General features: G+C 38.8%; 1 protein-coding gene across 1 annotated transcript; it reads right to left on the bottom strand.

Annotated features, from left to right (window-relative positions):
- Window positions 1-411: 411 nt before the first annotated feature.
- Window positions 412-8585, bottom strand: nmur3 (neuromedin U receptor 3). Its single transcript, XM_082532145.1, has 3 exons — window positions 8369-8585; window positions 6137-7064; window positions 412-850 (listed from the first exon to the last, which is right to left on the bottom strand). The coding sequence occupies exons 1-3, from the start codon at window positions 8381-8383 to the stop codon at window positions 420-422; spliced, it is 1374 nt and encodes a 457-aa protein (XP_082388271.1). The 5' UTR covers window positions 8384-8585; the 3' UTR covers window positions 412-419.
- Between the last annotated feature and the right edge of the window lie 4550 nt (window positions 8586-13135).

Here is a 13135-nt window from a genome sequence, read left to right as displayed (position 1 = left end):
TAGTCTCATCAGCCTAACTGCCAAAAATTCATACATTTCCAGTGTCATGATTTTGCAGTACATTTTGTTATTTTCTTCCAAATGATCTCTCTTTGCACTAAAATACAACATGAAAGCAACTTTTGGATTTACATGGCTCATCAACTAGAACCTTTTTTTACTTTTGAGATGAGCCAATGTTAATAAAAGGGTCAGAGACAAGCAGATGAGACAGTTTCATTACATTATGACACAGACTACTTGTCCTCATTTGTTTCAAGTCTCCGTTCTAAGCTAAGCTCATTTTCTTCTGGCAGTATTCATCATACAGCATCATGTCAGCAAATTCTGGAAACAAATAAACCTAAGATCCAAAATGTTAACCTGTCAGTTTACAATATTTCTGCACCAGCTGCTTTCTAGCTTGTTCAAATAAAATGTCAGAATACAGAGGTCTTGCACGTTGTGTCTGTACAAGCACATGTGAGGATTTCAGTGTCCATACTCAGTGTCATATTAGGGGACAGCAAAGGGATGAAAGCATTAGAGTCCTTCCCCTCGGCCTGACCCCTTGAACTTGCAACGGAGGGATCCAGCAAAATTTTAGGAAAAGGAGGGGAGTCTCTGACAGAGTTATTGTCCTCCCCCTGGGAACAAACAAGTTCTCGAAAACACTCTCTGAACCGCGTGGAGAGCAGGCTGTAGATGATAGGGTTGACTGCAGAGCTGAGGTAGAAGAAGACGCCCGACAGGATGTGGACATATTGATAAATGTTGTGCATCAAGTCGGTCCACTGGCTGATAGAGCTCCACAGAAGACGCTCGATGTGAAAGGGTGCCCAGCAGACTCCAAACACTGCCACCACGATTGCTGGAGAGAAAGATGATGAATACATTTATTTTTGCAGAACAGATTTGAATGTTAAAATTAAACTTGTTGGCTTGTGGTCCTTTATAAAAATCCACTCTGCGGTTTATGAGTTCTTATCAATAGTTAGCGATCCAGCCATAAAATGATTTATCTCCTCAACTTTATTTGAAAACCTGTTTAAACAAACTGAGACAAACGTTTCTATAAGGAGTACACAGGTTTGTGGAGATTTTCTTCTTCTCATTTTCATTTAAAATAGCTGTATATGGATGGACTAGAGTTAGGTATTCTGGTGTGTTCAGTCAGTGTCATGCCATTGCACACATTGCATTAGCAAAACTTGAAAGAATAGCATGTTCTTGCCCAAGGGTTTAAATTACTGTTATTCTGTCATTGCTGCTGACATTATATGAATTTGTCAGCTTGTAGGCTCCTGTTTGGTCTGGTTTGTGAGCTAAATGGCCGCACTGTGAAAATAAGGTTTAGGAACATATTATGTTTTGATGTTAAAATGTTCCTTTCTGACCACATCAGTCTTACTATGCTTATGCATTGGACCTATATGCTCATATTTTCTTACCATGTTCGTTTTAAACATCCATAAATGACAAAAGACAGCTTGTGTCAACAGCTTTGAAAAAATGACAGCGTTTAATGCTCCAGGAATGAGAATGAGGTCGTAAGAAGGACGGATAAACAGCTGTATTCATGACCTTTGTGGTAATTGTGAAGTAATTTAGAGTTAAGTTAGATTGCTTATTGATGCCCTTAAGGCAAATGAGTCAAGAGATTCTTAAAAATGGAAATTCAGCATATCATTATCCTTTGACTGAAGTTCTTGTTTAGCAAATGCTGCACTTCAGCAACCACAATATATCAAAGACATAGATTGTAGACTCTCTTAGCTTACAGATAAGACTAGAAACCAAATTCAAATTCAAATTTTATTCAAATTCAAATTTTATTTGTCACGTACACAGTCATACACAGTACGATATGTAGTGAAATGCTTGGACAACTGCTCGTGACCTAAAGAGAACAAAAAAGGAAAAGGCTATGAATAAGATAGGAAATAAATATGAAAAATTAAAAAGGGTAAATTTAACTAGGAAGGAATAAAATATAAATTAAGGTTAAAAATGAAATAACTGTACAACACAAATTAGAATGAAGGGTAAATTTAACTGGGAAGAATAAGATAAAGATAAATATATAAATTAAAGTTGAAAATAAAATAACTGTACAACAAAATACACAATATAGAACTATATAAGAATGTATGAAGAAATCTAAATATAAATAAATATATACACAATAACAGCAGCTGTACAAGTATTAACCGGAAATGAAGAATATAGTGACCAGTGTTGTGCAAAACCAAAGTCCAGAAAGTCCAGTGTGTGTGTAAGAACCATATGTGTGGGTCAGTACTGTGTGGTGGTGTGATTGAGAGACCGTATCGCCTGCGGGAAGAAGCTCCTCCTCAGTCTCTCTGTGTTGGTCTTCAGGGAGCGGAATCGCTTTCCTGACCTCAACAGAGAGAACAGTCTGTTGTTGGGATGGCTGAGGTCCTTCACGATCTTCCTGGCCTTGGTGCAGCACCGCCTGCTGTAGATTGAGTGCAGGTCAGGGAGCTCGGAGCGGATGGTGCGCTCAGCTGACCGCACAACCCTCTGTAGAGCTCGTCTGTCCTGCATGGTGCTGTTCCCGAACCAGGTTAAGATGTTTCCCGCCAGGATGCTCTCTATGGTGCAGGAGTAAAAGTTCCTGAGCACCTTGCAGGGCAGTTGGAAGTCTCTCAAGCGTCTGAGGTGGTAGAGACGCTGTCGGGCCTTTTTCACCACGGTGTTGATGTGACAGGACCATGACAGGTCCTGCGTGATGTGAACTCCGAGGTATTTGAAGCTGTCCACTCTCTCCACTGGGCACTCGTTGATGACGGGGGTCTGGTAGTTCCTCTCCTGCTTAGTGCTGAAGTCCACTATCAGCTCCTTTGTCTTACTGACGTTTAGAAGGAGGTTGTTCCTCTGGCACCAGTTCTCCAGATTCCTAATCTCCTTCAGGTAGGCCGTCTCGTTGTTATCAGAGATCAGGCCCACCACGACGGTGTCGTCAGCAAACTTGATGATGGTGGTGGAGCTGGTAGTGGCCACACAGTCATATGTGTACAAAGAGTACAGCAGGGGGCTCAGAACACACCCCTGGGGGGCTCCAGTGCTGAGAGTGGTGGAGGCTGAGACATGTCCGCCCATCCTTACTGCCTGTGGTCTGCCAGTTAGGAAGTTGGAGATCCACTGACACATAGATGAGCTGAGTCCCAGATGCTCCAGCTTGGTGGTGAGTGTGGAGGGAATTATGGTGTTAAATGCAGAGCTGTAGTCTATGAAGAGCATTTTAACATAATTCCCCCTTCTAGTGTCCAAGTGAGTGAGTGATGTGTGGAGGAGATGAGAGATGGCATCGTCTGTGGAACGATTTGGACGGAAGCGAACTGTAGTGGGTCCAGTGTGTCTGGTAGTGAAGAAATGATGAAGTCTCTGACCAGGCGTTCAAAGCACTTCATCACTACTGAGGTGAGGGCTACAGGGCGATAGTCATTGAGAGAAGCAGGGTGGGGTTTCTTCGGGACAGGAACAATGATGGACAATTCAAACAGGTATTATAAGTCTTATCAATTTTAGGGTTTAACGACTGTTCTTGGCCAAATTTAAATGCTTCATTCTGTGCAACAAACAATGTTCAGCATTTTTTTTGATGATGGAGCACAAATACATTCCTCACCAAATAATCTAGGCATAATGCTCTCAGGGGCTCTCCCTGCAGGAGATCCAGCAGGCACAGGCAGTGTTTGGCTTTTTATGATCGTGGGCATATGGCATCAAGCTTTGCTTGGGGGCACTCAACACACTGCCAAGATATTTACATTTATAAATATGGCATTTAGCACTTGGTTTTGTTCTTTCTTTCCCAGACTACAGTGATTCGCATAGTGCATTTTAACTTTTTCATTTGTCTAAAGCTTCATGGTTAGGACAAAATGCTGTATTTTACAGTTTTTCAAAGAATCATATTTATATTCTATATCATCTTGTTCCAGCTCTTCATTAAAGATATATTTATCTTGGGTGAAATACTTGGGCCATATTTTTCTCTGAATTTTTTGCATAATCTTAAAGAAGTCCAGACGCTTTTCTTTGCAAGCTCCTTTGACTACGATGACCTGAAGGACTGAGAACCTTCACAGACTTTTTGTATAATTGTTACGTGTGTGTTTTACTAAGTCACGGCTGATGTGTTTGATGTGTTTAGAAACTTTATCTTTACTGTAATATAAGAGAAACTTTGGTAACAAAGTTTGGCTGAACAGCATGAATTGACAACAGGAATTGTTGTCAAGAACACAGGGTATATGTGTGAAGATGTTCAGTATGAAACTACAGCTTGATGACCAATAAGAAGCTTTCAGCTTGCTGCGCTTTTAGTTGTTGATAGTGAGTGGAAATCAATTAAAGAGCTTTTATCGAGTTAGCTGCTCATAGATGCAAATGTTAAACCTTTTTAAAAACTAAAATATGCATGTCATTTTTCCTGAAAGTCATTGTGTTGCAGCTACTTTACATGGGAAACACACGTTAAAAACAAAACCAATGTTATTTTACTATCAATTACTATTTGACTAGAAGAACAAGATAAGGAGGATGATGACAGAAGCAGTCTGATCAACTGTGCAAATCAAAACAATCACAATCTTTTTGTTCATACATTTCATATTATTATTTTTAATTTAAATTTTATCACCCATTCTCCAGAACAGATGACATTCCTGATAAAGGAATCCACCTGCAGTGGAACCAGAAAGCATCCCCCAAATCTCTTGTGAATTTAACAACATTTCTAAAAGATCTTCAGTTGGGATTCTTTTAAGAAAAACATAATTTAAAGGTCCCCTGTGATGTTTTAGACATCTAGTAGTGCTATGGATTTATTTGTTTTTGCACCTGTTTTCTGTATCTCTCATGCAGTTGCACAGAACATAACTGCACAGAGAGATGTGTTGCACGGAGCCTACAAAGGCAGAGGAAGCTGTTATGTTTTAGAAGAAAAGGCCATGCGTTCAGCACTTCCATTAAGCCTCATGAATTTACATTTCACACCTTGGAGAGTAACATTGAACGTAAACACAACTTTTAGTAGTTTTGAAGAAAACTCCACAATTTTACTACAATTTATTTGGCTTTTAGAGCTCTGGGAAAAATAACTCTCAGACGGAATGTGCTACATATGAGGTAAATATCTTCTTGCAATATGCAGCTCTACAGATGCAAAGATAAGAATAAGGAAATGTCTTTATTTTTAAGTGTTGCTGGTATTTTGTATGCAGCTGGGGGCAGTTAGATGTTTTTTTGTTGTTATGATGGCTATAAACTTGGTTATATGCTTTTATTTAACTCTCAAATATCAGCACGGATCTCAAAAAGTACAGAAAAGGTCAGGGTATAATTTTAGTTTCCAGCGTTTCATTAAATAAATCACCAGTGTGTTAGCTAAAGAAGCAGTTTAAAATTCACCTTTAGGCCTTTTCTTGAAATATTAGATATTTGTGACTGCAATATCAGTTAGAAATTCATGATATATTGTTTGTTTGTTGCAGGTTTTTAAATAAAAACATAATAAAAAAAAAAGTAACGACTAATCTCTATGCTGTGAAATTATGACTGGCTGTACAAATACAATGAGAATAGCATCACCAACATCCACTCTAAACTCCTGAGAGGAGCTATGACAAAAGCTTAAATGCAGACATTTCCTGTGACATTACCACTATCACGCTGCTAATTGTGTTCATAATGGATATTCTGATAATTTACTCTTTGCAATAATTGCCAGTTGGTTCAGAAAATAGGTTTTCAGATTGACTCCTAATGCTATTTTTTGCCAGTTATTATTTTTGCCATTCGTAGTGTGAGAATCTTTAGATGGATGTAATGGGAAATTCCTCAATGTAAAAAAACAAATAGCTACAGCAAAAGGGTCTTACACTAACGTGTAATCTTGTCAAGTTGCAGAATTAGGAGATGCGACTCAAAAGGAAGCCCTTCCGAATCTTAATGATCCATCCAAACTGCTGATAATCCTGTGTCATTATTTACTCTCTGTTTTCGTCACGTTTTGTCTATGGGATCATGCCTTGGCAGTGACAATACAGATTAGAGGAGATATGCTTTCAAGACAGAGCAGCATGACAGAGCAATGCTTGCCTTTTGAAGAGAGAGAAAAAAAACTCACAGAGCATTTTGATGACCTGTCTCCTTCGGCCATTCTCCACTCTCATCTTCCTTCGAGTGCTGCAACAATTCTTTCCCAGGTTCCAACTGGACTGGCGCCTTTCTCTCCCCAAATGAAGGCCCATGACTAAGTACAGCATGCTAATAACCATCATGGGTATAAAATAGAAGCAGACAGTTGTGATTTGCATGACCAGGTTATAGATCCACAAAGGTTTCAGCACAGTGCAAATAGCTGACTCCTCCATTCTCTCTGGCAGGTAGAAGATGCCGTGCAGTGAGGTGTTGGGGATGGCACAGATCATCGAAACCACCCACACAATGGTGATGACCCGTTTAGCGTGCTGGTTAGTCGACAGGTATCGTGTTTTGAGTGGATATACCACAGCTATGTACCTCTCCACACTCAGAGCTGTGACATTAAGGATGGAGGCAAAGCACACAGTTTCAAACAGGAACGTTTTGAAGTAGCAGCCACCCTCACCAAAGGGGAATGGATAGTTCTGCCACAGGTCATAAATCTCCAAGGGCATCCCAAACAAAAGCACGAGAAGATCCGATACAGCCAGGCTCACAAGGTAAAAGTTTGTAGGATTACGCATTTTTTTGTGCTTTGCAATCACTGCACATGTGAGCAGATTTCCAGACAAGCCAATGAGAAAGATGAGAAGGTAAACACTGGTCACTTGGAAGAAAAAGGGAGAGCGTTTCGGACCCAGGATTTCAAAGAGGTTGACCTCTGTGAACTGGTTGTTAGTATAATTCCCAGAGGCATTGACAGGAATGCTGATATTGTGGAGCAGTTTTGATAAGTTTAAAGAGGATCCCTGCAAAAAGAGGTCCATTGTTGAGAGGAAGGCTGGAGGCACAAATGAAGGAGTCAAAACATCCTCTGCTGGTTTCTTGGGGTATTCAGTGCTGGGGTGTTGCTATTAAAAGAAAAATAAGAAGATAAAACAGACAGTGCCGTGATCAGAAGAGGGTTTTTTTTCTGTTTAAGAGCTCTTTGATGCTGCTTATTGGGGTCAAACGTAAGCTTAATATTTCTTCATCTTGTTTAATGAATAACTTCTCGACAAATGCATAAATTCCCACAACATGAGACCTAATTTTATCTAACCTAAAAGCTTGGCAGTTATTATTGTTGCCATTTTGGGGGATTCCTGAGTGATTTTGTCCATAATATTTCTGAAAAAGCAAACATTTCCATTTTGCCTCAGAGAACCTCAAGGGACCATCAGTTTGAATCAAAACTTCATCAGATTAAAGTCAATTAGATGACAACAGCAGAATTTTTTTCATTCTGGGTGGGAAAACTATTAACCTAATGCAGTTTCTGTTTCGCTCATGCATTTTCTATTATTCTATTATCTTCTCTGTCTCTCTCGGTTTTTGGCATCCTTTATGTCTAAAACAAACAACAGATGTTTCTTAAGATGCATCAAGGAGTGTGTGAACCAAGATTTTTCAGTGAATAAACTAATTAGTGTGATGATGTCAGTGGCATATCATTCGAAACAAATAAAGGAAACTTTAAGCTTGTTAACTAGGTATGACACATCCTTGTTTGTATTTGCATCATTTTGTTAAAGGAGACTCTGTTGCTTCTATTTTAAATAGCAGTAGCAGTAAAGAACTGAAATTCCACAGACTTATAGAAAAAGAACATTTTCTGTCATTTCTGCATAGGTAGAAAAAAATCATACATTTTTTACAGATTGCAGATTCCCTCGTGGACAGGAGAGCATTGCTTTTAGTGGCAAAATAATATTACTAAACTCTTTCTCATCAGCGGATGACTGTTTGGGATAATTACCACTCTGCACTGAGAGATGCTAATGACTTCATCTCAAAGGTTAATTATGTGGCCAAATCTCATGTATTACTCGGCAACTCCAAGGTTATTGGACTAATATGGTATGGACAGCATTATGAGAATTAACGTTAAATAGAGTTGAACATTATATTTATCTGACATGTCAATTAGGAAATATAACCAGCCTGCAGTTAACAAAAGATTCCAATGAAATTGTGTTCAATGTCTTTAAATCGTATCGCAATTTTTTTTTATTAATAACTGGATATTTAAGTTGAACGGACTTAATTGCGCATTTTAAAATACTTACAAGCACTAGTGAAAAAAAAAATCAAAAGCAGACTAGATGCAGACAACTAAACAGTTTCCCAAAAACTAAAACAACAGTTCAATGTAAAAGTAGAATTAAATTCTCACCTTGGTTCTGCTCATCTGCAAGTCGTTTCTGACTATCCGCTCTCTGTGCGTTCATGATTGAGAATGACGAATCAAATAGCGCAAAAACGAAGCAAATTGAAATATAGATATATACATATATCAGCCTAATGCAGAATGAAAAGTTGTTTGACACGCTTCTGGTCGGTGGTTGAGGGGAGAGGAGATACTTGGAGGATCCACAGGGGAGGAGACTGTAAATGCGCTGCAGCCACGTTCCCATCACACAGAGAGAGAGGGAGGGAGAGAGAAAGAGAGAGCGGATGGGGGGGGGGGCGTTTTCTGGGACCATACATCTGCTTCATTTATTTATTTAGGTTAGCCTATTAGGGTTGAATCATAAAGGGCGTGCGTAAGCTTTCATTCATAAAAAAAAACGCCAAGAAAGGGGCTGACCTATAATTTTACACTTAATAATCCAGCCACTGGAAGTAATAATCTACTGTAGCACTCTATGGCATTAGAATTAAGAAATATAACTGTTAAAGGTTTCTTCTGTTTTTGCACTTAAGGGTTAACGGTGCATTTTTTGAGACAGCAGAGGGGGTTGTTTCAGCAGGAACAATTATGTTTCAGGATTGCGTCATTGAGTCTATGGATTGCATATAATTGAAATTTCTGCATAATGGTCCACTGTAAAGAGATGAGTTAGCATAAAGCTCCAAGCAGATACAAAAGATCCCTTCTTTCATAGAGGACTGCATAAATAAGGAACAAAAAAGTGAGAGCCAGTGAAAATGATAGTAGTTCATGTTTCCTTATTGTCATTCAACTCTGCCCACTTTAAGGAAAGCCTGGCTAGAAATGATAACAATAATAGTAATAAAAATCATAGTTAAAATGTAAAAATACTAAAGAAATCAGGTTGTTCAACTTTGTCTCATGAAACTAAGAAAATCCTTTGATTTGTTGTCTTTGTTAAGAAAAAAATTGAATTAATGTGGATACAAGAGCCAATGAATATCTCACTGGGGCTTATCCAAGCTGTGTTAGTGCATCTGTACATGTGTTCTGGACTTGATTTATTTTCCATGGTTTAGAACTATGTGAGGGGTTTCAGCTGGCAAGCTCAGTTTGGAGTTCCTCATTCAGAAGTGCAGTCACGTCTTTTTCTTTTCTCTCAGTGGATTGTTCCTCTATGCTCACCAGCTGTAATGTAAACCCGAGGCACATTCTTCTTATAGCTCACCTAATTTACTATTACATGAGCCATCCTTCATGGAAAGTGCAGCTTATTTTTACTGAAGCACAGGTGTGAGTTGAAGAAGCAAATCAAAGTAGAACTGGATTTGGATCCAGTCTCGTATTCCCATGCTATAAAACTTGTTAGCCTCCGTCAGTCAAATGGGGGCAGAACCCTGTCTGACATTGGGTAAAAGTCAGGCCATTACAGAGCTAACATGGAAAGACAGTCAACCATTCATGCGAACAACTACACCTACAGCCAATTTGTAATCAGCATACATATATTTGGACAGGAGGAGGAAGCTAAAGCAACCCAAAAACAGAGGGCGAGTACATGCTTATATGGTAGTGACTTGTGTGCTGTGGAGCATTCCCTTCTTTATCCTTATTTTTGACTCTAGTGGCGATCATCATTTTCATTTTAATGCACAGCAAGATGTTGTATTTAATAGCACCTGAAACTACCAGTTGAGACCTTAAAGTAATACACAAAATTGAGGTCATAGACAAGCGTGGAAAAGTGTGATTTTCTCTGTAGATTTCTATTCAGACATACCTTTTTCATAACCCAAAGAGTTTCCATTAGAAAGAATAGAGGTTTAAAGCACTTTTTGCACTGGTTTCAATCTTCAGACCCCAAAGCTTTATACATAACATCTGTGATCCAGTGAGATGACATTTTCCTGTAAGATGAACTTAAATTGAAACAGAGAGAGGGTCTGTGTGCTTATATCAAAGCTAGATTTAAATAGAAGCCTACATAACTTACTGTAACGTTTTTAAATCGTATTTCTAACATTTTTTCTTTAACTCCTGCTGTGAAAATAGAATTTAATCATGTGTAAAGGTATAAATCTTTGCAGCTCCTTTACTCCTTTATTTTGTTACACATATTTAGTAGTTTGTTAGCACAGCTTTGCTTTTCTAAAATAAACACTTAGACCAACTAATTTTTTTTTGTGGTCATGAAAATCACCTATAAAAATAACAACTGACCTGGCTTAATTTTCATGGGGACATGTCACTCTTGCCACTCTACTGTTTTTATGTTGCTGAGTGAAGTGCTTAAATGGGCATTTAAACCGTTTTTGCTTGCTGCAGTGATTCCTCTTGAAAGCCAGTGATGTTTTTTTCTGTCACTTTTTCTTCTTCTCCCATGCTATGGGAGCCTGCTTTTCAAAGTCCACCTTCCTATTCAGCTGGAAAAAAAACAACAACAACTGATTTGTGACATGGTTCAACAGCATGTCTTAGGTATCAGCTCTCAGACGCCATGACCCAGCCTTAAGTGTGAAGGTTGCATAGAAAAGTTGTAAGGACTTTTTGAGTTTTGAACTTGTCCAGCAAGCAATCCTGCCCTGTTAGCTTTAATGTTGTAAACAGCCTCCTGATGCGTTAAGTGACATTTTGACTAAATAATTAAAGTAAAATGTCATTATTATAGAATACACCAGTGTATGAATGTGAGAGTGAATGAATAGTGGTATTGTAAAGTGCTTTGAGGGGTCCCGAAAAGCGCTATATAAATGCAATCCATTATTATTATTATTATTATAGAACACCCGCCGTCTTATGAAGGCCGTCCAAAACAATTATTTCACAATGCCTAGGCCTATGTTTATACCTCGGTGGAGACTGAGTTGTTTGTCCTGTGGTCAAACTGTGTGGAAGTACAAAATGTTTAAAAGCATGTCGGGCAGAATTTTAAGTGCCTGTGGGTAAAATACTTTCCTCAGCGCATCTAACAGAAGTACATCTGAAAATTAGGTTTCAAATAGTGTCTGGAAGATACTACAAAGCACACAGTATCTAATTTTCATTCTCACACTCCTGACTTATTTGTAATGGGGCTGTAATTAAATAAATCATCATAATTAAAGCTGGTATGTGCGATGTTTAGTGATTTATAAGTTATTACTAAACCCATCTGTCTGGTTGAGTTTTGTGTACAACTATAATTTTGTGGAGACTTTCTGTTTTTATGATGATGAGTAACGTGAGGCAGGTGGTAGGACCCATCACACAGTAATCACCAGCAGACCAAAGCTGAAAATAAGCAAGACAAAACACAAACTACAGAGGAGAGCAGACAAACTTGTGGCATCTGAACACACTTGGAGTGAAAAGGGGAAAGTGAAGGGAAGTAGTACTTTTAATATCAAGTCAAGATGTCAAGATGATGACACTGCTTCAATAATGTTGAGGTCTGGATTCTGGGGAGGCCAGTCAATGACTGATAGTGTTCCATTGTGTGTTTCTTCTATCCACTTGCATTGGCAGAGTGTTTGAGATCATGCTGAAAAGTGAAGCCACTTTCAGTCAGATGCTTTCCAGGTGGTACTGCAAAGTGGATCAGAATCTGATGCTATTCATCAATTTTGACAAGATCCCAACACCACTGGCTGAAATGCAGAGCCAAAATACAGCAGAGCCTCCCCCACCCTGTAGATAACTGTAGACACTCACTATTGCATCTCTCCTGCCCTCCTCTGTAGCTACTGATGATGGGTTGAAACAAAACTTTCTCATTTTTTCAATTTTACTCCAAAAGGCCTTTTGCCACAGATTTTCAAACCAGTTCTTGCAAATTTACCATAACTCAGCTTTTTCTCCCCGTTTCCTTTTATAAGAATGGCTTGTTGACAGCCACCCCCTGGCTGAGATTATTTCTGATTAATCTTTAGTTAACAGTAGTAAACTAAATCAGTTTAAGGGCCAGATGCACCTCATCCTTTTTCTTAAGGACATGACTTTCAGACACCTGCTATTAATAGCTTTTTTAGGTCTGTCACTTCTTCTTTTTGGTTAATAGGTCTTTGGGAACCATCGTGTTCATGAAAAAATACTATTATGTCGTGTCAAATTGTATCATATTTTTTTGCATTTTTTGCAGTTTTAACACATTATGAGGGGAATTAGTTTTTTGTGAATGGCTGCTAGTAACAAAGTGCCTACAGATAAAATGTCAAATTGGTTCTTTGCTAAATTCCCTCTTATGTGAGGGCACAACACTGGTGCATCACTGAAGTTCAGCGCCTTTTTTATTCTTGAATGATTCATAGATTGGTGGCTGATAATTTATATTATCAGGCAGCAAAAATAATGTAAGTTTAACAAATTATTACACTTTTTGCAAACTTGTAGAGCAGGGGTGGCCAACCAGTCAGAGACCAAGAGCCACTTTTTTTTTACTGTGTTACCGCAAAGAGCCACATCCTACACATGGGCACACATGAACATCACCCATCCTTTCCTCCCTCTCTCTCTCTCTCTCTCTCTCTCTCTCTCTCTCTCTCACACACACACACACACACACACACACACACACACACACACACACACACACACACACACACACACCAATATGATAATGACTCCTACAGTACTAAAACCACAGGCCAGTCATTTTCAACAATTGTGTGCACTGTCTCACACACACAAACTCTCAGTTCAACCAAGTCCACAAACAAAAATATAATAATCAATAGCATTTACTTTTACAATGCATGTTGTTTAATGGGACTTCTGGCATTCCTTGCCTTGTATGTTGACCCAAACATTGAC

This window comes from Aulonocara stuartgranti (genome assembly GCF_965226115.1).
Source record: "Aulonocara stuartgranti genome assembly, chromosome: 5".
NCBI classification, from domain to species: domain Eukaryota; kingdom Metazoa; phylum Chordata; class Actinopteri; order Cichliformes; family Cichlidae; genus Aulonocara; species Aulonocara stuartgranti.
The sequence above is the reverse complement of the archived record's forward strand: the minus strand, read 5'-3'. Positions and strand labels throughout refer to the sequence as shown.